The sequence below is a fragment of the Chlorocebus sabaeus genome, chromosome 17, assembly GCF_047675955.1.
Source record: "Chlorocebus sabaeus isolate Y175 chromosome 17, mChlSab1.0.hap1, whole genome shotgun sequence".
Classification (NCBI taxonomy): domain Eukaryota; kingdom Metazoa; phylum Chordata; class Mammalia; order Primates; family Cercopithecidae; genus Chlorocebus; species Chlorocebus sabaeus.
The window spans coordinates 63,508,179-63,533,523 of NC_132920.1; the positions used below are offsets into that span (position 1 = coordinate 63,508,179).

At 37.1% G+C, this 25,345-nt stretch overlaps 1 protein-coding gene across 5 annotated transcripts in view; it reads left to right on the forward strand.

The window, feature by feature from the left end:
- Positions 1 to 25,345, forward strand: part of PHF3 (PHD finger protein 3) — an 85,834-nt gene that overhangs the window by 44,440 nt on the left and 16,049 nt on the right. For 4 of the 5 annotated variants that reach the window (XM_008013610.3, XM_008013609.3, XM_037987159.2 and 1 more), the window contains 4 exons: positions 9,677 to 11,459; positions 18,027 to 18,333; positions 21,164 to 21,347; positions 25,119 to 25,266. In XM_008013610.3, the coding sequence (XP_008011801.3) occupies positions 9,677 to 11,459; positions 18,027 to 18,333; positions 21,164 to 21,347; positions 25,119 to 25,266 (2,422 nt within the window). The remainder of the gene's footprint in view (positions 1 to 9,676; positions 11,460 to 18,026; positions 18,334 to 21,163; positions 21,348 to 25,118; positions 25,267 to 25,345) is intronic. The other variant, XM_073006119.1, reaches the window with a different exon arrangement.

Genomic DNA, 25,345 nt, shown 5'->3' on the forward strand with positions numbered 1-25,345 from the left:
TCCCTCCCCCTGCTCCCGTGATAGGCCCTGGTGTGTGATGTTCCCCTTCTCGAGTCTAAGTGATCTCATTGTTCAGTTCCCACCTATGAGTGAGAACATGCGGTGTTTGGTTTTCTGTTCTTGCGATAGTTTACTGAGAATGATGGTTTCTAGCTGCATCCATGTCCCTACAAAGGACACAAACTCATCCATTTTTATGGCTGCATAGTATTCCATGGTGTATATGTGCCACATTTTCTTAATCCAGTCTGTCACTGATGGACATAAACATACGTGTGCATGTGTCTTTATAGCAGCATGATTTATAATCCTTTGGGTATATACCCAGTAATGGATGGCTGGGTCGTATGGTACTTCTAGTTCTAGATCCTTGAGGAATCTCCATACTGTTTTCCATAATGGTTGAACTAGTTTACAATCCCACCAACAGTGTAAAAGTGTTCCTATTTCTCCTCATCCTTTCCAGCACCTGTTGTTTCCTGACTTTTGAATGATCGCCATTCTAACTGGTGTGAGATGGTATCTCATTGTGGTTTTGATTTGCATTTCTCTGATGGCCAGTGATGATGAGCATTTCTTCATGTGTCTGTTGGCAGCATAAATGTCTTCTTTCAAGAAATGTCTGTTCATATCCTTTGACCACTTTTTGATGGGGTTGTTTTTTTTTTTCTTGTAAATTTGCTTGAGTTCTTTGTAGGTTCTGGATACTAGCCCTTTGTCTGATGAGTAGATTGCAAAAATTTTCTCCCATTCTGTAGGTTGCCTGTTCACTCTGATGGTAGTTTCTTTTGCTGTGCAGAAGCTCTTTAGTTTAATTAGATCCCATTTGTCAATTTTGGCTTTTGTTGCCGTTGCTTTTGGTGTTTCAGACATGAATTCCTTACCCATGCCTATGTGCTGAATGGTATTACCTAGGTTTTCTTCTAGGGTTTTTATGGTATTAGGTCTAACATTTAAGTCTCTAATCCATCTTGAATTAATTTTCGTATAAGGAGTAAGGAAAGGATCCAGTTTCAGCTTTGTACTTATGGCTAGCCAATTTTCCCAGCACCATTTATTAAATAGGGAATCTTTTCCCCATTTCTTGTTTTTCTCAGGTTTATCAAAGATCAGTTGGCTATAGATGTGTGGTATTATTTCTGAGGACTCTGTTCTGTTCCATTGGTCTATATCTCTGTTTTGGTACCAGTACCATGCTGTTTTGGTTACTGTAGCCTTGTAGTATAGTTTGAAGTCAGGCAGTGTGATGCCTCCAGCTTTGTTCTTTTGACTTAGGATTGTCTTGGCAATGCGGGCTCTTTTTTGGTTCCATATGAAATTTAAAGTAGGTTTTTCCAATTCTGTGAAGAAACTCATTGGTAGCTTGATGGGGATGGCATTGAATCTATAAATTACCTTTGGCAGTATTGCCATTTTCACGATATTGATTCTTCCTATCCATGAGCATGGTATGTTCTTCCATTTGTTTGTGTCCTCTTTGATTTCACTGAGCAGTGGTTTGTAGTTCTCCTTGAAGAGGTCCTTTACATCCCTTGTAAGTTGGATTCCTAGATATTTTATTCTCTTTGAAGCAATTGTGAATGGGAGTTCACTCATGATTTGGATCTCTGTTTGTCTTGTTACAGGTGTATAAGAAGGCTTGTGATTTTTGCACGTTAATTTTGTATCCTGAGACTTTGCTGAAGTTTCTTATCAGCTTAAGGAGATTTTGGGCTGAGACAATGGGGTTTTCTAAATATACAATCATGTCATCTGCAAAGAGGGACAATTTGACTTCTTCTTTTCCTAACTGAATCCCCTTGATTTCTTTCTCTTGCCTGATTGCCCTAGCCAGAACTTCCAACCCTGTGTTGAATAGGAGTGGTGAGAGAGTGCATCCCTGTCTTGTGCCAGTTTTCAAAGGGAATTTTTCCAGTTTTTGCCCATTCAGTATGATATTGGCTGTGGGTTTGTCATAAATAGCTCTTATTGTTTTGAGATACGTTCCATCAATACCGAATTTATTGAGCGTTTTTAGCATGAAGGGCTGTTGAATTTTGTCAAAGGCCTTTTCTGCATCTATTGAGATAATCATGTGGTTTTTGTCTTTGGTTCTGTTTATATGCTGGATTACGTTTATTGATTTGTGTGTTGAAACAGCCTTGCATCCCAGGGATGAAGCCCACTTGATCATGGTGGATAAGCTTTTTGATGTGCTGCTGGATCCGGTTTGCCAGTATTTTATTGAGGATTTTTGCATCGATGTTCATCAGGGATATTGGTCTAAAATTCTCTTTTTTTGTTGTGTCTCTGCCAGGCTTTGGTATCAGGATGATGTTGGCCTCATAAAATGAGTTAGGGAGGATTCCCTCTTTTTCTATTGATTGGAATAGTTTCAGAAGGAATGGTACCAGCTCCTCCTTGTAACTCTGGTAGAATTCAGCTGTGAATCCATCTGGTCCTGGACTTTTTTTGATTGATAGGCTATTAATTATTGCCTCTATTGCTATTGGTCTATTCAGGGATTCAGCTTCTTCCTGGTTTAGTCTTGGGAGAGTGTAAGTGTCCAGGAAATTATCCATTTCTTCTAGATTTTCTAGTTTATTTGAGTAGAGGTGTTTATAGTATTCTCTGATGGTAGTTTGTATTTCTGTGGGGTCGGTGGTGATATCCCCTTTATCATTTTTTATTGCGTCTATTTGATTCTTCTCTCTTTTCTTCTTTATTAGTCTTGCTAGTGGTCTATCAATTTTGTGGATCTTTTCGAAAAACCAACTCCTGGATTCATTGATTTTTTTGGAGGGTTTTTTGTGTCTCTATCTCCTTCAGTTCTGCTCTGATCTTAGTTATTTCTTGCCTCCTGCTAGCTTTTGAATGTGTTTGCTCTTGCTTGTCTAGTTCTTTTAATTGTGATGTTAGAGCGTCAATTTTAGATCTTTCCAGCTTTCTCTTGTGGGCATTTAGCGCTATAAATTTCCCTCTACACACTGCTTTAAATATGTCCCAGAGATTCTGGTATGTTGTATCTTTCTTCTCATTGGTTTCAAAGAACATCTTTATTTCTGCCTTCATTTTGTTATGTACCCAGTAGTCATTCAGGAGGAGCAGGTTATTCAGTTTCCATGTAGTTGAGCAGTTTGATTGAGTTTGTTAGTCCTGAGTTCTAGTTTGATTGCACTGTGGTCTGAGAGACAGTTTGTTATAATTTCTGTTCTTGTACATTTGCTGAGGAGTGCTTTACTTCCAATTATGTGGTCAATTTTGGAATAAGTGTGATGTGGTGCTGAGAAGAACATATATTCTGTTGATTTGGGGTGGAGAGTTCTATAGATGTCTATTAGGTCTGCTTGTTGCAATTCCTGGATATCCTTGTTAACTTTCTGTCTCGTTGATCTGTCTAATGTTGACAGTGGGCAGATGAAGTCTCCCATTATTATTATATGGGAGTCTAAGTCTCTTTGTAAGTCTCTAAGGACTTGCTTTATGAATCTGGGTGCTCCTGTATTGGGTGCATATATATTTAGCATAGTTAGCTCTTCCTGTTAAATTGATCCCTTTACCATTATGTAATGGCCTCCTTTGTCTCTCTTGATCTTTGATGGTTTAAAGTCTGTTTTATCAGAGACTAGTATTGCAACCCCTGCTTTTTTTTGTTCTCCATTTGCTTGGTAAATCTTCCTCCATCCCTTTATTTTGAGCCTATGTATGTCTCTGCATGTGAGATGGGTCTCCTGAATACAGCACACTGATGGGTCTTGACTCTTTATCCAGTTTGCCAGTCTGTGTCTTTTAATTGGAGCATTTAGTCCATTTACATTTAAGGTTAATATTGTTATGTGTGAACTTGATCCTGCCATTATGATATTAACTGGTTATTTTGCTCGTTAGTTGATGCTGTTTCTTCCTAGCCTCGATGGTCTTTACATTTTGGCATGTTTTTGCAATGGCTGGTACTGGTTGTTCCTTTCCATGTTTAGTGCTTCCTTCAGGGTCTTTTGTAAGACAGGCCTGGTGGTGACAAAATCTCTGAGCATTTGCTTATCTGTAAAGGATTTTATTTCTCCTTCACTTATGAAACTTCGTTTGGCTGGATATGAAATTCTGGGTTGAAAATTCTTTTCTTTAAGAATGTTGAATATTGGCCCCCACTCTCTTCTGGCTTGTAGAGTTTCTGCCGAGAGATCTGCTGTTAGTCTGATGGACTTCCCTTTGTGGGTAACCCAACCTTTCTCTCTGGCTGCCCTTAAGATTTTTCCCTCATTTCAATTTTGGTGAATCTGGTAATTATGTGTCTTGGAGTTGCTCTTCTCGAGGAGTATCTTTGTGGCGTTCTCTGTATTTCCTGAATTTGAATGTTGGCCTGCCCTACTAGGTTGGGGAAGTTCTCCTGGATGATATCCTGAAGAGTGTTTTCCAAGTTGGTTCCATTTCCCCCCTCACTTTCAGGCACCCCAATCAGACGTAGATTTGGTCTTTTTACATAATCCCATACTTGTTGCAGGTTTTGTTCATTTCTTTTTCTTGTTTTTTCTTTAGATTTCTCTTCTCGCTTCATTTCATTCATTTGATCCTCAATCGCTGATACTCTTTCTTCCAGTTGATCGAGTCAGTTACTGAAGCTTGTGCATTTGTCACGTATTTCTTGTGTCATGGTTTTCATCTCTGTCCATTCGTTTATGGCCTTCTCTGCGTTAATTATTCTGGTTATCAGTTCTTCCACTCTTTTTTCAAGATTTTTAGTTTCTTTGCGCTGGGCACGTAATTCCTCCTTTAGCCCTGAGAAGTTTGATGGACTGAAGCCTTCTTCTCTCATCTCGTCAAAATCATTCTCCATCCTGCTTTGATCCGTTGCTGGCGATGAGCTGCGTTCCTTTGGAGGGGGAGATGCTCTCTAATTTTTTTAATTTCCAGCTTTTCTGCCCTGCTTTTTCCCCATCTTTGTGGTTTTATCTGGTCTTTGATGATGGTGACATACTGATGGGGTTTTGGTGTGGGTGTCCTTCCTGTTTGTTAGTTTTCCTTCTAACAGTCAGGACCCTCAGCTGTAGGTCTGTTGGAGATTGCTTGAGGTCCACTCCAGACCCTGTTTGCGTGGGTGTCAGCAGTAGAGGCTGCAGAAGATAGAATACTGCTGAATAGCGAGTGTACTTGTCTAATTCTTGCTTTGGAAGCTTCCTCTCAGGGGTGTACTCCACTGTGTGAGGTGTGGGGTGTCGGTCTGCCCCTAGTGGAGGATGTCTCCCAGTTAGGTTACTCAGGGGTCAGGGACCCACTTGAGCAATCTGTCTGTTCTCAGATCTCAACCTCCGTGTTGGGAGATTACTCCTCTCTTCAAAGCTGTCAGACAGAGTCGTTTGTGTCTGCAGAGGTTTCTGCTGCTTTTTGTTGTTGTTGTTGTTTAGCTGTGCCCTGTCCCCAGAGGTGGAGTCTACAGAGACTGGCAGGCCTCCTTGAGCTGCTGTGAGCACCACCCAGGTCGATTTTCCCAGGGCTTTGTTTACCTACTTAAGCCTCAGCAATGGTGGGCGCCCCTCCCCCAGCCTCGCTGCTGCCTTGCTGGTAGATCGCAGACTGCTGTGCTAGCAATGAGGAAGGCTCCGTGGGTGTGGGACCCTCCCAGCCCGGTTTGTGATATAATCTCCTGGTGTGCCCGTTTGCTTAAAGCGCAGTATTGGGGTGGGAGTTACCCGATTTTCCAGGTGTTGTGTGTCTCAGTTCCCCTGGCTAGGAAAAGGGATTCCCTTCCCCCTTGCGCTTCCCTGCTTCAGCTTTCGCTGGTGGGGCTGCAACAGCTGACCAGCACCGATTGTCCGATTGTTCGATTGTTCGGCACTCCCTAGTGAGATGAACCCAGTACCTCAGTTGAAAATACAGAAATCACCTGTCTTCTGTGTCACTCGCATTGGGAGCTGGAGACTGGAGCTGTTCCTATTTGGCCATCTTGCTCCGCCCATCGGTTTAATTTTTTTTTGTTGCTGTTTTTTCGGTATTTACCTTTATATCTCTAGGTAACATGCATATGTTGCTGTTTTTTGATTATTCTGATTTATTATTCATCCATCTATTGACTTTCCACTCTGGATGATTTTCTTCCTGCTACTTGTTCTCATCACAAAAAAGAACATCTTTTCCATTTTTCCAATACATAATTTTGTTAGATCGATGGTAATTATGTTGCTATGAGTAATATGCTATTAGAGATGATCCATTTAAGAAACTACAGTTACTTTTCTTGTATAACTTGTTTTTCTGATTTTAGTTTCTCAGTTGTTTATTGTGTACATACTGGCAGTTATACTAAAACTGCTCTACCAGTTGACTAAATCTACCTTAAAGATATTTGTGTATTTCAGGTATTCTGTCATATCCATTTTATTGAAAATACCTCTTGGAGCCTTCTGATTCCCTCTTATGTAGACAGACTCTTGTTAGTCCTATGAGCCTGATGCAAAACTGTTCAGGGATCTCCCTTAACCATTTTTCTGAAAGTCTGTGCTTTGTGCTTTTGTTGTAGTTCCTGTTTCCTCTTTCTGGATTCAACTTTTTTATTTTGGTGATGCACCTCTTTCAGTAGTTTTGTGAGAAAAAGGAGCCGTGAGATACACTTTTTAAAACTTGTATGTTTACCTTCTATTTAGTCTGGTCTCATACTGGAATCATGGTCTGGTTGGACTTAAAATTCAAGGTTGGAAATCATTTTCCTTCAGAAATTCTGAAGGTGTTGCTCCATTTTTTTCTAACTTCAGGGTTGTTGAGAAGTTTATTTTGATGGGTGTGTATGTGTGTGTGTGTGTATGTGTGTGTAGGAGTGTATGTTACCTGATTTCTTCTGGAAGTTTGGGAATCTTTCTCTTCAGATATTTCATGATGATGTGTATTGGTTTTGGTGTATTTTGTGTGTGGAGCTCAAGACACTCAGTAGATCCTCTTAGTCCGAAAAATGTTATCGTTCAATTCTGGGAAAATTTTTCAAATTATTTTATTGTTAATTCCTCTCTTTATTTTGTTCTTGGTTTCTGTAAACTTTATTATTTGTTACATAACAGGTACTGGTCCCTCTGTTTTCTTTATTTTGCCTGCTTCCCACCTCTTTGTAATTTTTCTTTTACGTGCTTAAATTTTCTCGTGTTTATCCTCCAACTTTTCAGTCAAGTTTTGTACTTTTGAGTCTTAAATGTTCCTTTTGTTGTTTTGAGAATGGTCCTTTCTGTAGTGTTCTATTCATGTTTCATGGATATAGTATCTTCTTTTGTCTTTATTAAGCTACTAATGGCGTTTTAAATAGTTTTTGTCTCCTTTCATAGTTTCTGAATTCTCCATGTTGCATTATTGTAAACACATTTTTAAAAAGGTTTTGGCCTCCATCTTTCCTAGATGCTTTCCTGAAATGTCTGACCCTTGATTATTGCTCATGTTTAAGGGTAGGGAACTAAAATTATAAAACTTCTAAGTGTGGGGATTGGGTTTTACCAGCTATGAGCGTCAGTGTATAGCAATCTGGCTGTACTGTTATTTGGCAGAACCCTTCATATCAGAATTTAGGTTTTTTTCCCTAACTTATTAGATTACTAGCATATTATGGAAACCCGTAAGGGAGGCTGACTGGGGTTTCTCAGCTTTCAGTGTATACAGATTCACTTAATCTTACAAATTTCAGTGTACTTTACAGCCAGTCTCTACTGTGCCTCATGTTCTTCAGCCTAGAAACCTTGCTTTACTATCTCCAGAGAATAAGCTACGAGGTTTCGCTCAGGACCAGGGAAGGGCAGTTGCCCAACAAATGGAGTAGGGGAAAGAGGGATCTAGAAATCTAACTGCTGCTTTTAAAGAGCTTTCAACCCTTCTAAGTATTAAACATCTGTCTTCATTCCCACTTTAGAATCATCTGGGACCACCAAGTCTTAAGGTTTTTGAGGTGTTAATGATGTTAGTTTTTGCCAACACTGCCAGCCTAGTGTTTATTACTTTTGGGTATCTTATATGAGTTACTTGGTAATCATCTCTTGTTTGGTTTCCAAAATTTGCTGCTGGTTTTTCCTCTCTTGTTCTTCCTTGCCTTTTGGATTTTTCAAAAAAGATCCCACTGTTACAGCTTCAGTAGGTTTTTGAGAAGTGAATAAATTTAGATGCATGTATTTATTTCATCATCTTTTCTTTGATCTGTGTTTTTAATACATTTTCAAAATTAGTTATTTGGTATATACTTGTGACTTTGAGAAATGAATAGAATAAACATTTTAGGAAAATAAATTTTTTTTTGCCTATAGAATCAGGCTTCAAACTAAGGAAGGTAATATTTAGAGGAGAAAAAGTGACTTTAGCCTTTGCTTAATAATTTGCTTACTATTGGAAAACCTTTTTTTATCTGAATATCCTTCACAGTTCAATATACTATTCTTTTGTCATTTTTAGCAACCGCTTGGGTGTTAAAAGATCTTTATTTATTAATGTGTAATGAGTGTTAAAATCCTTCATTTGTTTCATTTCAAGGATGAATAAAGTAGAGCTGTAAATTACTATAATCTGTCTTTAAAGCTTTAAAAATCACCTAAATATTGAAACAAAGCTTTATTAAAATTTTAGTTCTTTAAAAAAATTATGTAACTGAACATGTGATAAATAGTTTATAATCCACCAAGTAATTTTTAAACGTTGTTAAGTACTTAACCTAATACTCAGATACTTTGTTGAGTCCTATGGGAATTAGAAAGGGTCTGTAAGATTAGGGTGACTATATAATTTATTGTTCAAATTAGGCATACTTTTGAGAATGAAAGTGTGCTATTAATATTAGAACTACAAGCAGCCCTGGACATTTACCTTTTTAAAGATTCTCACAGTTCAGTGATAAATGACAAATTCAGTTTGTGGGTTGTTTTTGTACTTAGTGAAATATTTAGCTCTCTTTCTTTTTAGCTCTTTTCATGTTTCTCCTTTCTCCTGATAGAAGGGGATGTATCAGAATAAGGAAAGGAGACTCATTTAATAGACTAATAGGAGCATTGTGTGGGAAGCTTTTACATTATATTCATACTTACGATACATTTTCTTGGTTTAAATCTTTTAAATTGTGTTTCTTTTTTGATGAACTGTGTGTGGTACTCTGTGTAGATGTCATTTCTTAGGAATAGCTTTAATGCTAAAATGGTGACCGAAGGGAAGCACATTGATAAAGGAATTAGAATCTGTTTGAGGCTGTATTTTGAAACTCGCACAGATCCTGTTTTGTGATAGGAGGTTTTTAGTTCAGATTTCACTAGCACTGGAATTTATTTGGTTTTACATAGTTAGAAATATTTAATGTTTAACAATGCATGATGGTCTTGCTTTAATATGGGCATGAATGGTAAAGGAAGCTCATTTTACTTACTTCACCCTAGGTTACTTTCTATGGAAAAGAGATTTGATGAAAACATTTCTTTTAATAAGGTATAATATTAGTCTGAATTTTTTAGGGGCTTTTCCCCCTGCTAGAATTCAGAGAAGTTTGATGAATATAAAATATGACATTTGTTAAATTACATATATGTGTGTATATATATATATATAATATCACCATTATGAGTACTGTTCAATACATTTTTGTTGAGAAAATTATAGCTCAGGATAAAGAAGTGATATATTCTAAATTGTACTGAAATAAAAACACTTGACAAAATAGCTAAGTATTTTTATTTATTTTTTCCCCCTGTGATAGAACAAGTAAGAAGTTTGCGGCAGAGCACTATTGCCAAGCGTTCAAATGCAGCACCATTAAGTAACACAAAAAAGCCATCTGGGAAGACTGTATCTACCCCTAAAGCAGGAGTGAAACAGCCAGAAAGGAGTCAGGTTAAAGAAGAAGTTTGTACGTCACTGAAACCTGAGTACCATAAGGAGAATCGAAGGAGCAGCCGAAACAGTGGACAAATTGAAGTGGTACCTGAAGTATCAGTGTCTTCAAGTCGTTCTTCAGTGTCATCTTGTCTTGAAATGAAGGATGAAGATGGATTAGATTCTAAGCATAAGTGTAATAATCAGGGAGAAGCAGATGTACCATCTCATGAATTAACTTGTTCACTTCTTTCAGAGACTTGTGTTACTATTGGAGAAAAGAAAAATGAAGCTCTGATGGAATGTAAAGCCAAGCCTGTTGGTAGCCCATTGTTTAAGTTTTCAGATAAAGAAGAACATGAACAGAATGATTGCATTTCAGGTAAAACGGATGAGACTGTTGTTGAAGAAATGATAGCAACAAGAAAAGTTGAACAAGAATCAAAGGAGACAGTAAAATTACCCCATGAAGATGACCATATTCTTGAGGACCCTGGATCTTCTGATAGTTCTGGTGATGCTGCTTGTACAAATCCAAATAAGACAGAAAATAGCCTTGTAGGTTTGCCTAGTTGTGTGGATGAAGTGACTGAATGTAATTTGGAATTGAGGGATACCATGGATATTGCTGATAAAACTGAGAACACCTTTGAAAGAGATAAAATTGAACCATTGGGTTATTGTGAAGATGCAAAGTCTAATAGACAGTTGGAGAACACTGAGTTTAATAAATCAAACTTAGAGGTGGTTGATACTAGTACTTTTGAACCAGAAAGTAATATTTTGGAAAATGCTATTTGTGATGTGCCTGACCAAAATTCAAAACAGTTGAATGCTATAGAAAGTACTAAAATAGAGTCCCATGAAACAGCAAACCTTCAGGATGACAGAAACAGCCAGTCAAGTAGCGTTTCTTACTTAGAGTCAAAAAGTGTAAAATCCAAACATCCAAAACCTGTAATTCATTCTAAGCAAAACATGACCACAGATACTCCGAAGAAAATTGTTGCAGCAAAGTATGAAGTAATGCATAGCAAAACTAAAGTTAATGTCAAAAGTGTGAAACGAAATACTGATGAACCAGAATCTCAGCAAAATTTTCATAGGCCAGTCAAAGTCAGAAAAAAACAAATTGATAAGGAGCCAAAGATTCAGAGTTACAATTCTGGGGTTAAATCTGTGAAAAACCAAGCTCATTCTATATTGAAAAAAACATTACAGGACCAAACTGTAGTACAAATTTTCAAGCCCTTAACTCATTCTTTGAGTGATAAGTCACATGCTCATCCTGGTTGCTTGAAAGAACCTCATCATCCTGCACAAACTGGACATGTATCACATTCCAGCCAGAAACAGTTTCATAAGCCTCAGCAACAGGCCCTAGCAATGAAAACCAATAGTCACGTGAAGGAAGAGCTTGAACACCCAGGCATTGAACATTTTAAGGAAGAGGATAAACTGAAACTGAAAAAACCTGAGAAGAACCTACAACCCCGCCAAAGAAGAAGCAGCAGAAGTTTTTCTTTAGATGAGCCACCATTGTTCATTCCAGATAACATAGCTACCATAAAAAGAGAAGGCTCTGATCATAGCTCCTCATTTGAAAGCAAATATATGTGGACTCCCAGCAAGCAGTGTGGGTTTTGCAAAAAACCCCATGGCAACAGGTGTGTGTGTATGTGTGTATGAGTGATGTGTACATTGAAGAGAAATTGTTTTTTGGGGGGTGGGATTAATGTGAGAATAGTTTTAAAGACATTATTTGATACACAGACCTGTGCAAAAACAAAAAACTTCATCAGTCTTGGATAAATGGTAGATGGATCTACTGAATTTACAAATGTATCATCCTAGAACATTTAAAAAAACATAGTCTGGCCAGCAGCTGACATACATGGAAATATTTTGTTATTGTCACAGGTTAAACAGTGTAATTTAGCCACTGCATCTGCAAAAAAGCCAAACACTTCCTGGTAATTAGAAAATTGTTAACACTGCTTTGGGTCTAAGTTATATATTATTTTATTTCGTGTGAGAAGAAATAGTAATAAAGTATGAAGGTCATAATGGAAATTTTATTTTTCTTTTGAAGTTTTTTTTTTCTTAAAATGAAACACATTAAAGACCTAACACTATCATTTCGTAACTATCAAACTTTATCTTGCAGTGAAATTTGATAGCTAAACAATTGTTAGATTACCCAGGTCAACATGGAGTAGAGTGAAAACATGCATTTCTTTTTTTGAATGTTTTAAATAATTTTTTTTGTGAATTCTAGTCTCTTAAAATTTTAGAAATTATTTTAGCACTGATTTTCATTATTCTTTCTAGTATTCAGTGATTTGTAGTTTTATGACACTGCACCCCTCAATCCCCAATGTGTTTTTTGTTAACTTTTTAAGAAAAGGAAAGCAAGAGATGAAGTGGAGGTTGCAGCTACAAGATTATTCTGTTCAAGTGTTCATATTGCTGTTGGAACTTCTTTCAATGCTGATATGATAAAATAACATTATAATTTGTATATTATATTCTGACTATCCTTATTCATGAAACTGTGTTAGAGTGATTTTTCCCAGCACTATCTTAGTACATAAAAATGAAACTCTTTAGGGAGGGACAATTTAGTAAAGTGTGTTACTATTTTGGTGGTGATAGGGTGATTGGGGAGTTTGGAAAGGAGATGTTGGGGCCATTGTGTAAGTTTTATGGCAAAGTATTTCTTCATTTGTGATCCAGCCCATGGCCTGTTTTTAGCGTCAAGGGTTAGTTTATAACAGTATATTCCAGTTTTTAAAAGCTGTCACTTGTTTGAATACAGTGCTACATTCACTGTCACTTACATGCTCTTAATTATATGTTTTTTTCTTTAAAACACCTTACTTGGCTGGGCGCAGTGGTGCACGCCTGTAATCCAGCACTTTGGGAGGCTGAGGTGGGCGGTAGGCAGATCACTTGAGGTCAGGAGTTTGAGACCAGCCTGGCCAACATGGTGAAACCCCGTGTCTACTAAAAATACAAAAGTTAGCTGGGCATGCTATTGCATGCCTGTAATCCCAGCTTCATGGGAGACTGAGGCATGAAACCACTTGAACCTGAGAAATGGAGGTTGCAGTGAGGCGAGATCGAGCCACTGCACTCCAGCTGGTGACAAAGTGTGAGACTCTGTTTCCATAAATAAATAAACACCTTACTCAAATGTTCTGAAGTGGGCCTGCTGTTCTCAGGCGAAGAATGAAGAGTTAGGTGGTGCTTTTAAGTGTTCCTTTAAACTAGCCTTTTTCTTTCTGCCAGAATATTTAAGAAAATATCATACTGTCACGTGGGCAGACAGATGGAATAGGTCCTTAAGTAAATGAATTTCTAAAGTGAAACTTTGGCATAGAGTTGGAAGCCATGTTAGTAAGTTATAATGTAACTTACTAACCTTGTAGATAAACTTCCAGTCCAGTCTTCAGGAGTTCGCCCAGGCTTTTTAATGATGACTCTTGCTTCACCAACGTTTAATAATTTTCCTAAATTGAAGAGTAGGTGTTAGTCCCTTTGTTGTTGTTTACCTGCTGCCACCTTTTGGATCTACTGTATAGAATCTAGAGTGTTTTTGCTTCAGTCTGTAGAATGACTTAGAATGTTAGGTGCGTAGAGATTTTGGGTTTACACTCTGTAATTGATGTGAATAATATATGTTAACATTGGAAACAATTTTGAAAGCAACATTTTTGATTACTTCAATTTTGTGAATAAAAAAAGCCTGTATAATTGTTTTTTTCTTTTCCTTTTTCTTTTTTTTTTTTTTTTTTTTTTTTTTGAGATGAAGTCTCACTGTTGTCCAGGCTGGAGTGCAGTGGCGTGATCTTGGCTGACTGCAAACTCCACCTCCAGAGTTCAAGCGATTCTCCTGCCTCAGCCTCCCAAGTAGCTGGGATTACAGGCAAGCGCCACCGTGCCCGGCTTATTTCGTATATTTGTAGAGATGGGGTTTCTCTACATGTTGACCAGGCTGGTCTTGAACTCCTGGCCTCAGGTGATCTGCCCACCTCAGCCTCCCAAAGTGCTGGGATTACAGGCACAAGCCATGGTGCCCAGCTGATTGTTGTTTTTACGTATTAACTAGCCTTCACTACTACTGTGATCCTACTACTTTTATACATTGTGCTTGTATACATTTTGTTTACTCAAAAAATGCACCTGTCATGCAGCTTGTAATTTTCCTATTTTAATCCTTGTGTAAGAATATAAATTTATTAGAAAGGGCATATTTGGAAATAATTTTGATCCTCCTCTTTGATTTCATGCACTAGATACATTGAAAGCTGTTCGTTAATTGACACATTTTCTACCACTTGAAACAGCTTTGCTTCTGTGAAGACTATATTAACGCTTTATCATTTTTTTTACATATTGCAGTTGAAGTTAGCTTCCTTGTGTGTGCTCCCAGTTGGAAATTATATTTTGTAATATAGCTGTGTCATGGCTAGATGTGATATTAATCATAAGCAACTTCTGTACATATCCTCAAGACAGTAGATCCTTAAAGAGGCAACATATCATGCTAGGTTTTTGTTGCTTCCATTTATTTTCATGATTCAAACTTACACCAAAGATATATGATTTTAAAGACCAGATTATTTAATCCTCTAATTTTTAAATTAATACAATTTTTGAACTTCTTTTAAATGTAAGTCAGTTGGCATTTTGTAAGGAGGAAGTCTTAGTTTTTTCATATTATTTACCTTGTGGTTTCTATTTTTCTACTTCTCCAGAAGATGGTTGAGTTTTTAGTTTGCATTACACTTCCTTGGCCCCAATTATAGAAGACTAGTATATCAGATAATATTTAAAAAACAAACAGAAAATGGATTTATAGCTTTCAAACAAGAAAACTGCTGAGAAGAAACTTCTAGAACAAATGATTCTGCTTTTCTCTGCAGATTGTTAGTAACAAAAATGATTTAATGTTTATGTGAAATAGAATTTTTTCATCTTAGAAGAGTGAGTCAGTCTCTGTCTCTCTCACACACACAGTAACATGGTCTAGTCTGTTACTTAAAAGGGAACACCAGAACTGGAGGCCCATCTTGAAATGCCTACGATGTTAGTGAATTTATGATGAATTTGTTAAGAGAGGAGTTCTCGATGCTATCTCTGTAGTTTAACTTTGAAGAAACTTGAAAATTTTGCTCATGCCAAAAAGATAATAGTTTTTAATTCTCTTTAGTAGGTATAGTTTAGTTTTTTTAGTTTTATTGTATGTGAACATGTGACAGTAGGAAAAGACAGCATAAATATTGCTTATAACTCTTCCAATTAAATGATTCATACTGACTTGGTCCAGTTAATTGATCCACAGCTAAACTCCACACAACACTGATTTTATAGTAAAAGATTTAACATCTAGGGTGTAGCCTTTTCCTTCTTTCCTCTTGGTAATTAGAAATTTAAGGATGGGGCAGAAAGTGGTAGAGTAATTGTTAGTTACAACCACTCTAGCTACTCTCTCCCTTACTCCATACTCCCCACATTCCCATGTTTTTAAAGTAGAGCAACAGCATGAAAAGGAAAGAAAATATATTCTCTTTATGTGATAGGCCATCTTTTCTGTTTTTTTAAATGTGGTTTAAAATGTTCTTAGTACTTCCATGTTTTAGACCTTAAAGTGATCCATATAGGACATTTTTGGTTATCAATTTCATTTTAAAGTGAATTTATCTCTAGGACATGTGGAAATTATTTCTGTCGATGCCATTTTTTTCTTGATTTCTCAGAAAATTTTATATAACTGCATTTTTTAAACTGTAATATAAACTATTAAGATATATCTGTAGATGGCACTAGAGTTTTGCTTTTCATAGCCTCTCAAGTTTGAATGAGACATTTCCAAAGTAAACTTGAAATGAGGCTCATTGAAATAGTTGCTTGATAAATTTCACGATCATCAAACCACTCTTGCCTGGTTGTCAAATAAAAATGTGAAAATTCCTTGATATGTGCTTTATATTTTGACCTTTAGGTTTGGATTTGGGACAATAGCATGATTTGTACTGTAGGTTTTTAAGTCTTGTCTCACTGAAACTATCCCAGACTTGCTTTGAAGAAATCTTAATATACCTTTAATTATGGAAGTAAAGGGAAATTATTAGCTTTCCTTCAGCATTTCAGAAACATTCATGTTAGACAGTTGCTTTCAAGAAATAGCAGTTAACCCATTGTTAGGAAAGCTACGATGCTCATTACAAATAATCATCTTTAATATCTTAACTTTGCAACCTGAAGTGGGAGAACTTTTAAACACCTGCATTTCAAACTGTTTTTCCCCTTTTGCTAGAATATCTGTATCGTTACGGGCCCATCAAAAATCTCAAACCTGTAGGAATTATTTCTGTCTTCCAAACATATGTTACATTGTTCGAAAGTTTCCTTGCTTGTCAACCCCAAATATTCTGTATTATTTTTTTCAAATCAAATTAATCCCTAGGGAGATGAGGACTTAACCTGCTAAAGCTAGCACAGGCATTACCAGCAAGGATAAAGAATGATAAATCAGAGATGTGATGAAGTCAAGTCTCAAGGCATAGTAGTGGTTTTATACACAATAAGCACATGAGGAAGAAGAAAAGGAAGTGCTGCTATTGAGGAGTGAGGTATTTGGCAAGACTTTAAAAATACTAAGGATTGGAACTCACTGTTGTAGTTTTTACAGTTCTAACATTAAAACAGTACCTCTGGTATATTTTGAGTTGGCCATATCACCCAGTGTGTTACTTTCAATATCCTCTCTCTTGGACTACAGCTTTTTGAAAGGAGTTTGGCACTATTGGTGGTGCCACTATTAAAATCAGCAGCATGGTCTTTAGATTGTTAAAGTATTTACCTAAATCCTAAGTCTTTCATCTGTGTCATAAATTGCTAGCCTGAGAAAAAAAGGGCAAAGTTAAGGATGGATGTCTGAAATGAGCATTGCAGCTTTCCTAACAATGGGTTAAAAAGCACGTAAATTAAATTGTTGTGTATGTATCTCATTTGCCATTATTTTCAAAGGTAGTTATAGATACTCCTTTTAAACTGGGAAGATGGAACCGGTTTTTTTTTTTTTGAGATGGAGTCTCGCTCTGTCGCCCTGGCTGGAGTGCAGTGGCCGGATCTCAGCTCACTGCAAGCTCCGCCTCCCAGGTTTACGCCATTCTCCTGCCTCAGCCTCCTGTGTAGCTGGGACTACAGGCGCCCGCCACCTCGCCCGGCTAGTTTTTTGTATTTTTTAGTAGAGACGGGGTTTCACCGTGTTAACCAGAATGGTCTTGATCTCCTGACCTCGTGATCCGCCCGTCTCGGCCTCCCAAAGTGCTGGGATTACAGTCTTGAGCCACCGCGCCCGGCCGATGGAAGCTTTTTTAGAGTCATACATCTCACATCCCTGGACTTGTCCTATTGGTTAGTGAAGTTATTATTTAGCTAAAAGACAATGATGGGAAAACTTTTATAAGAAAATTGGGAATTAAATCCAACCCAAGTACTAATATTTTTATGTTAAGATAGAATAGTGATCTTTATTTGGAAAAACAAATCTAAAACACATGGTAATTAGTAAGGAAGTCCTTTGAACTTAAAAGTACAGAAAAATATTCTTTAGCTGAATCAGCGTGACACCATGAACCAGGATATTTTGAGGTTATCTGGGTAAGATGACTAATAAACAGTTTGAGAGGCTTCATCATGCTAGCTTCTGAGTTCTGTTTCTGTTGCTATTGTTAGTTTTTTCTTTTATTTAAAACGATTCATTGGATAAACAGTTCTTCCCAATTTTATGTATGATTTCACGTCTGTGGTGGGGTAGGTAGCTGTAATGTTGATGGATTGTCTGTGATGAAATTATTACCAAGATTTTATCACCCTTCTCAGTGGAGAAATTTATTGTTAGTCTATACTTTGTTATTCTTTATAGTATTCAAGACTGACAAAGGCCAGTTGTCTTTTCTTCCTGATGGTTTATTGTCCCTCCCTCCCCCAGCATTTTCTCATTCATACCAGAGGAGAAATGTTTGAGGTCTTAAAGGTATCATTTTAATGGAGTATTATTTTCTTTGAAAACTTGCTGTATGTTGAACTTATGGAATGGATAGAGATGGAAAACATGCAAAGTTTCAGAAATCAAATATTGAAAATTTAATTTAGCCTCATTTTTGACATAGATTTTCTTGTTAAAAAAAGGGATAAAAGTTTTTTGGTGTTCTGTTTTCCAGGTTTATGGTTGGCTGTGGGAGATGTGATGACTGGTTTCATGGTGATTGTGTTGGGTTAAGTCTTTCTCAAGCACAACAAATGGGCGAGGAAGACAAAGAATATGTCTGTGTAAAATGTTGTGCTGAAGAAGACAAAAAGACTGAAATATTAGATCCAGATACTTTGGAAAACCAAGCTACAGTTGAATTCCATAGTGAAGATAAAACAATGGAGTGTGAAAAGCTTGGATTATCAAAACACACAGCAAATGATAGAACCAAATATATAGATGATACAGTGAAGCACAAGGTCAAAATTTTAAAACGGGTGAGCTCTTCATTAATGCATTATTTTGTTTATTTAAGAGCTTTTTGTATGAACTGACTGCAGTAATTTTGAAATTTCTCTGTAGAAGTTTTAATGTTCTTTTATATTTTCAAATTTAGTGTTCCATGAAAGTGAATAGGTTTTTATTTAAAATTTTTTGGCAGTCTTGGTGAAACCAGATAGTGACTTTTAGAATATGCAGACCTTATCTCTTACCGTCTTTTATGCCATTTCTAGCCCTTAGTTTGGTACTTGAATTTTCTGTTGTAGGATATGTGTGGATCTTGTGGCCGTTAAGTGTAAATTGTGCTTGCTAAGTTTTTTTAGAAAAGCTTTTCAGTCCATAAATATCTACCAGCCCTTTGAACATTTGACATTATTTTTTGACTACCTTCCGAAAGTATTTTCTAAATAGAAATTTCAAGATATTTAGGCTTTAATAGGAGAAATGTGTAAAGGACACATCATTTTATCTGATTAAATTTTCTTTCCTCATTGTCTACCTTTTTATTACCTATCACTTTTTTAATCATTAATTTGTTACTCTTACAGAATACTGCTAGAGAGGAAACACAGTGGCAACACATGTATGTGGTTAGGCAATTATAATCCAAAACACAAAGAACATGAATTTTATAGTTGGAACTTTGGAAATCTTTTAGTTCAACCATTTTGATTTATTAATATGCCCTACAACATTTCTAGGAAGTGGTGATCTAGTTTGTTTGAAATCCATTGCAAGGGGATACATCTTCATTTTTAAGCATCTAACTCTTAGAAAGTTCATCAGTTTGAGCTGAAATTTACATCCCTGAATTGAAGCCTCCTTATTAAAACTAATTTCTCTACAACGTGATATGGAAGTTAATTTAGGTTGAAGAGCATGAGGATGTGTTCTGCAGTGTCTTACCTATTATTTACAAATCCATTTCTTTCAGGCACTCCTTGTATGCCAAATCTGGATTAAGTTCTAGTTTGCCACATTCTTGTGGCATCTAATATTTTTTGTCTGTCAAGACTTTTTGAGAATCAGATTCTGTCTTTCTGATACGTGTTGTTACTTTGTTGATTTGATCCTCAAAGTAATTGATAATATGGATCTGAGAGCCACAATGAGAACAGTTTATAGCATGTATTTGGAAAACTTCTGTCTGTTATTAACTAGTATTAATAATCACCTCTTATGTACAACTTCTTGGCCATGTATGTATGTAATACAGTAAGAAATATAGCTCATTGTATTGGCCATAACTGAGTTGTCTCTGTCTTGCTTAAAGAGACATCATAAAGTCTGGGTGTGGTGGCTCAGCACACCTGTAATCCTAGCACTTTGGGAGGCCGAAGTGGGTGGATCGCCTGAGACGAGGAGTTTGAGACCAGCCTGGCCAACATGGTGAAACCCCGTCTCTACTGAAAATACAAAAATTAGCCGAGCGTGGTGGTGCGTGCCTGTAATTCCAGCTGCTTGGGAGGCTGAGGCAGGAGAATTGCTTGAACCCAGGGGACGGAGGTTGCAGTGAGCCGGGATTGTGCCACTTTATTCCAGCCTGGGCAAAAGAGTGAAACTCCGTCTCATAAATAAGACATCATAAAACATTAACAATTTTAATATTTTGAGAACCTCTTTATCCAGTCTGTATCAGAAATCTGAGGTGAGTCTGATTTTGTAAATGCGTGCACCATACAAATGATCACTGCCTCCTTTTTTTTTTTTCTTGAGACGGAGTCTCGCTCTGTCGCCCAGGCTGGGGTGCAGTGGCGCAATTTCGGCTCGCTGCAAGCTCCACCTCCCGGGTTGACGCCATTCTCCTGCCTCAACCTCCCCAGTAAGCTGGGACTGCAGGTGTCTGCCACCACGCCCGACTAATTTTTTTTTGTATTTTTTAGTAGAGACAGGGTTTCAACATGTTAGCCAGGATGGTCTCAATCTCCTGACCTTGTGATCTGCCTGCCTCAGCCTCTCAAAGTGCTGGGATTACAGGCATGAGCCACCGCGCCCGACCCACTGCTTCCTTTTTGATGAGAACTGTTGACTCTTATTTGGACTTGTCTGATGTTAGTTTATGAAATCTGCTTTTCTTATTCCTAGATTTTTATGTTGAACTATTTATTGAGTTTCTGTTGTGTGGCATAGCACTACCTGCCTTAGGTGTATAAATATTGAAGTATATTCCTGCTCTCAGTGTCTAGTTGCGGACCAAAAAAACAGACAAATAAAAAATTAGAGGATTCTTAGTCTAGAGAAAAGCACTATTTTGATTGTACCCTATTTTAAAACCTGAGTATATGTCTGACTATATAGCGTTCTTCTCCCTGTCTTTCAGGAACATTAGTAGGATGTGATTAATTTCTTCCAAGGGTCTCAGAATTCCAGTTTTACTAGTAACTCTTTGTGGATTATAATTAGAACCAGAGTAGCAGGTACTCTGATGGTTTATTCTACCTCATGGGGATTAAAATTGCCAATAGGCACACTGAGAACTTAATTGATACACTTACTAGTATATAAGTGAATGTAATTTCATTTGTTTTAGAATGTAGACACTTGTTTCTTCACAATTTCCTTCTCCTTTTTCCATATCCAGAGCCAAATAAGAGAATTCTTACTACCTTAGTTTTTAATTTTTTTTCTACTAATGGTATTGAGAGCATGATCTTTATGTCCTTTGTTTCTCCTTTATAAACTATTATGTATTTTACACAAAATAGGTGCAGAATAAATTTCGAATGAAAGAGTGAATCTCATTTTACTAATAATCGAGTTATTTTTGTACGTCTTAAAAAACAAAGATTGTTTAGTTATTTTCATTCTAATGTACTATTTTTCCAGGAGTCTGGTGAAGGCAGAAATTCATCAGACTGTAGAGATAATGAAATTAAAAAATGGCAGCTAGCTCCTCTTCGTAAGATGGGACAACCAGTTTTACCTCGGAGATCCTCAGAAGAAAAAAGTGAAAAAATACCAAAAGAGTCTACAACTGTTACTTGCACAGGAGAAAAAGCTTCAAAACCAGGTAGTGAGATGAACAGAAATATTTATATACTAATATATTTATATCCTATTTAATATACAATTAATTAGTATACTTAGGGAATTTTTACAAATTGAACATTTTAATGGCAATAAAAATGGGTTAGGTGATTGGCGTTACTTGTAATTAAAAACTTGCTCTAAATTCTGGGGAAGCACTAGTCAAATCAAGATAAGACCCCTGTTCTCATGGCACTTAAATACTAATGGAAGAAGGCAGTAAGTTTGCAAGTAAGAAAATTACATGTTATTTTATAGCTTGTGAAGAAAAGGTGGAGTAATGGAATAGTCAGTCACAGGTGGGAAGAGTAATGGGACTTCTGTTTTACATGGAGTGGAGGAAGTAACTTGTGAGGTGGGATTTGAAGGGATGCAAAGATTTTTGGAGGAGGTACAAGGTAAGGGACACATCAAATCTTAAGGCTTTGTGGTAGAAACAAGCTTGGTGTTTGAGGAGGAAGACAGCCACTATGGAGTGATTAAAGGGTAATACATAAGGGATAGAACAGTGTTGGATGAGTTCAGAGAAAATTATTGATTGTACCCTATTTTAAAACCTGAGTATATGTCTGTCTATATAGTGTTCCTTTCCCTGTCTTTCAGTAACATTAGTAGGATGTGATTAATTTCTCCCAAAGGTCTCAGAATTCCGGTTTTACTAGTAATTATTTGTGGATTATGATTAGAACAAGAGTAGCAGGTACTCTGATGGTTTATTCTACCTCATGGGACCTTTGGGACTATGGCAAAGAGTTTATATTTTGTTCTAAATGTTGTGGGAAACCTTTAGGGGGTTTTGTACAAGGGAAAACACTGATTGCTCTGTACAGTTTGGATTGTAGGAGGGCAGGAGAGAAAGACAGTAACCTGATTAGTTCATAGCAATATCCTAGGAAAGAAATGATGGTAACTTGGAATGGAAATAAAATGAAGGTAGTGAGTAGTGGTCAGATTCATATATGTTTTATAATAGAGTTGACAGAACTTGCTGATGGCTTCGATATAGGTTGGTAAAGGAAATAGAGTCTGAGAAAACAGAAAAAGGTTTGGGGAAGAAAATGGAAAAGTTATGTTTTGACCATTGTGAGATTCCTATTAGACATCCAGGTAGAAATGTTTTGAGTAAATCTTTGGCTGATGAGTCTGGAGCCTATTAGAAGACTTTGGAGGTTGGTATATAAATTTGGGATTTACTAGTGTATAGCAGTTAGTACAGGTGAAACATCCCAAATATGAAAATCTGAAATCTGAAACTTGAATGCCGGCATGATGCTCAAAGGCAGTGCTTGTTGGAGCATTGTGGATTTCAGATTTTCTGATTTGGGATACTCCACTGGTAAATACAATGCAAATATTCCAGGATTTGAAAAAATCTGAAATTGGAAATACTCTGGTCCCAAGCATTTCATATAAGGGCATACTCAACCTATTTAAAATCCTGGGCTTAGATGTAAATAGCTACAAGAGAGTTTGATCATGAAGGGACAGAAGCAGAGCCCTTGGGAAGCACCAGCATTTATTTTTACTTTATTTTTGTGACAGGGTCTCACTCTGTCACCCAGGCCTGAGTGCAGTAGTGCAGTAGTAGCTCACTACAGCCTTGAACTCCGGGGCTCGAGCTATCCTCTCGCCTCAGCTTCCTGAGTGGCTGAGACTACAGGTGTGCACCACCACACCCAGCTAATTTTTTTTTATTTTTTGTAGAGATGGTGTTTCGTTGTGTTGGCCAGTCTGGTCTCAAATTCCTGGCCTTCAAGTGATCTTCCTGCTTTGGCCTCTCAAAGTGCTGGGATTACAGGCATGAGCCACTGACTCTGGCCATCAGCATTTAAAAACTGGGGAGAGAAGAGTTTATACAGCAAAGAAAACTAATGGGTGGACTGTGAGGAAAGAGGAGAACTAAGACTGGTGGCCTGGAAGCCAGGTGAAGTTTCAAGAAGGAAGGAACGACCAGATGCTGTCTGGACATCTAATAAGATAAACATAAGATTGTTAAGTCTATGACTTAGCAAAATGGAAATCATTGGTGACCTTGACTAGAATGATTTTGGTGGAGCAGTAGGGAAAAAAACCAATCGTAGTGGCTTGTGAATGAATGAGAGTGAGGAACTGGAGGTACTGATTACAGATAACTCTCTCAAGGAGTTTTGCTGTTTAAAGAAACAAATGCTATAGTCGCTAGAAGTGGATGTGAATGTTTTTTAAAAGATATTATATCATGTTTGTAAGACTAATGGGAATGATCCAGTAGAGAGAAAGAGACAGAGAGCTAGAGAGAGATGATGATGATGATGATGTAAGAGAGAGAAGTGATAGTGTAGGTGTGAAACTCAGGAAGACACAAGAGGGGATGGGATTCACTCTACATAGAGGTATTTATCAGAAAGGTCAAGTGCATCCATTGGATAGTAGGGAAGATTGTATGTGGTAGGAGGACGAACTAATGTAGGTAGGTTGGATTTGGTAATGGGAAAATGTGATAGCTGACATTTTTTCCTTTTTTTCCGTGAAATATGAAGAGCAAATCAAAGAGGTTGTAGTTGAGAAGGTGGTATTGTTGATTTGAGATGAGAGGAGAAAAAGTATGAAAAAGATATCTTAAAAAGTGGGAGAGCAAATTTATTAGGAAAGGTTAATAGGATTAGGGCAGAAAGTTGAGTTACCTACTTAAAACTTGTGGTTATAAATTTAAAATGACATTTGTCAGTACCAGAGCTTATTTTTCTCCCTTGTCTTTTGCCTATTTGGGTGAAGGATAAAAGTTGGCTTTTAGCAGGGTTGTGGTTTTGCCAACACACATGTTTAAAGGAGAGAGAATAAAGGTATTAAGTATACAAGGGGCTGGTAATGGTATTGGACTATGTAACCTAAGTTTATAATGTATGAAAGTGAATACATGAAGATAGTAAAAATTATAGATTTAAGAATTGTTGGAATGAGGAGATTCTAGAATAAATGTGCTAATATAGTAAGTCAGAGTGGTGGGATGTTTGACATTGAGATTTTGGAGATGCGTGGGAATTAGTAATGATAGAATAAAAATAATTTGAAAAGCTTAGCCTTCAAATTAGTAATATTAAATGCAATTAAAACCAGAAGAGATTCATCAATTTTGTGGTATTAGGTTGTTACCTGCTCCTAATAAGTTTAGATCAAAATTTCTAAATAGCTTTTAAAATTTAATTAATATATATATGTGGAAAAATAACTAGCTCTAAAAGCCATTGTCTAAATTGAGGAAAGAGTAAGACCAGTTTTTAGTCACTATTCATTTTAATTAGGATTTCAGTGTCAGGAATATTTCAGTATGGACTATGGGTTCTGATAATTATTTATTTATTTTTTTATTTTTTCTGAGACGGAGTCTCTCGCTCTGTCGCCCAGGCTGGAGTGCAGTGGCCGGATCTCAGCTCACTGCAAGCTCCGCCTCCCGGGTTTACACCATTCTCCTGCCTCAGCCTCCCGAGTAGCTGGGACTACAGGTGCCTGCCACCTCGCCCGGCTAGTTTTTTGTATTTTTTAGTAGAGATGGGGTTTCACCGTGTTAGCCAGGATGGTCTCGATCTCCTGATCTCGTGATCTGCCCGTCTTGGCCTCCCAAAGTGCTGGGATTACGGGCTTGAGCCACTGCTCCCGGCCCTGATCTTATTTCTAAATAGTGACTTTTAATCAGTTTTGTTTATAAAATTATGCATTAAAAAGGAAAGATATTTTTAAAAGCAGTGTAATAAGTTTTGATATTTATTCAAATTAGGTACTCATGAGAAGCAAGAGATGAAAAAGAAGAAAGTTGAAAAAGGAGTGCTTAATGTACATCCTCCTGCTGCTTCTGCTTCCAAGCCTTCTGCAGATCAGATCAGGCAAAGTGTCAGACATTCTCTCAAAGATATTCTTATGAAGAGGTAACATATTATTATTATAGAAGTTTGAATAATTATGCTTTATATATTTGAAAAATAATTGAATTGTTCTAATTTTAAG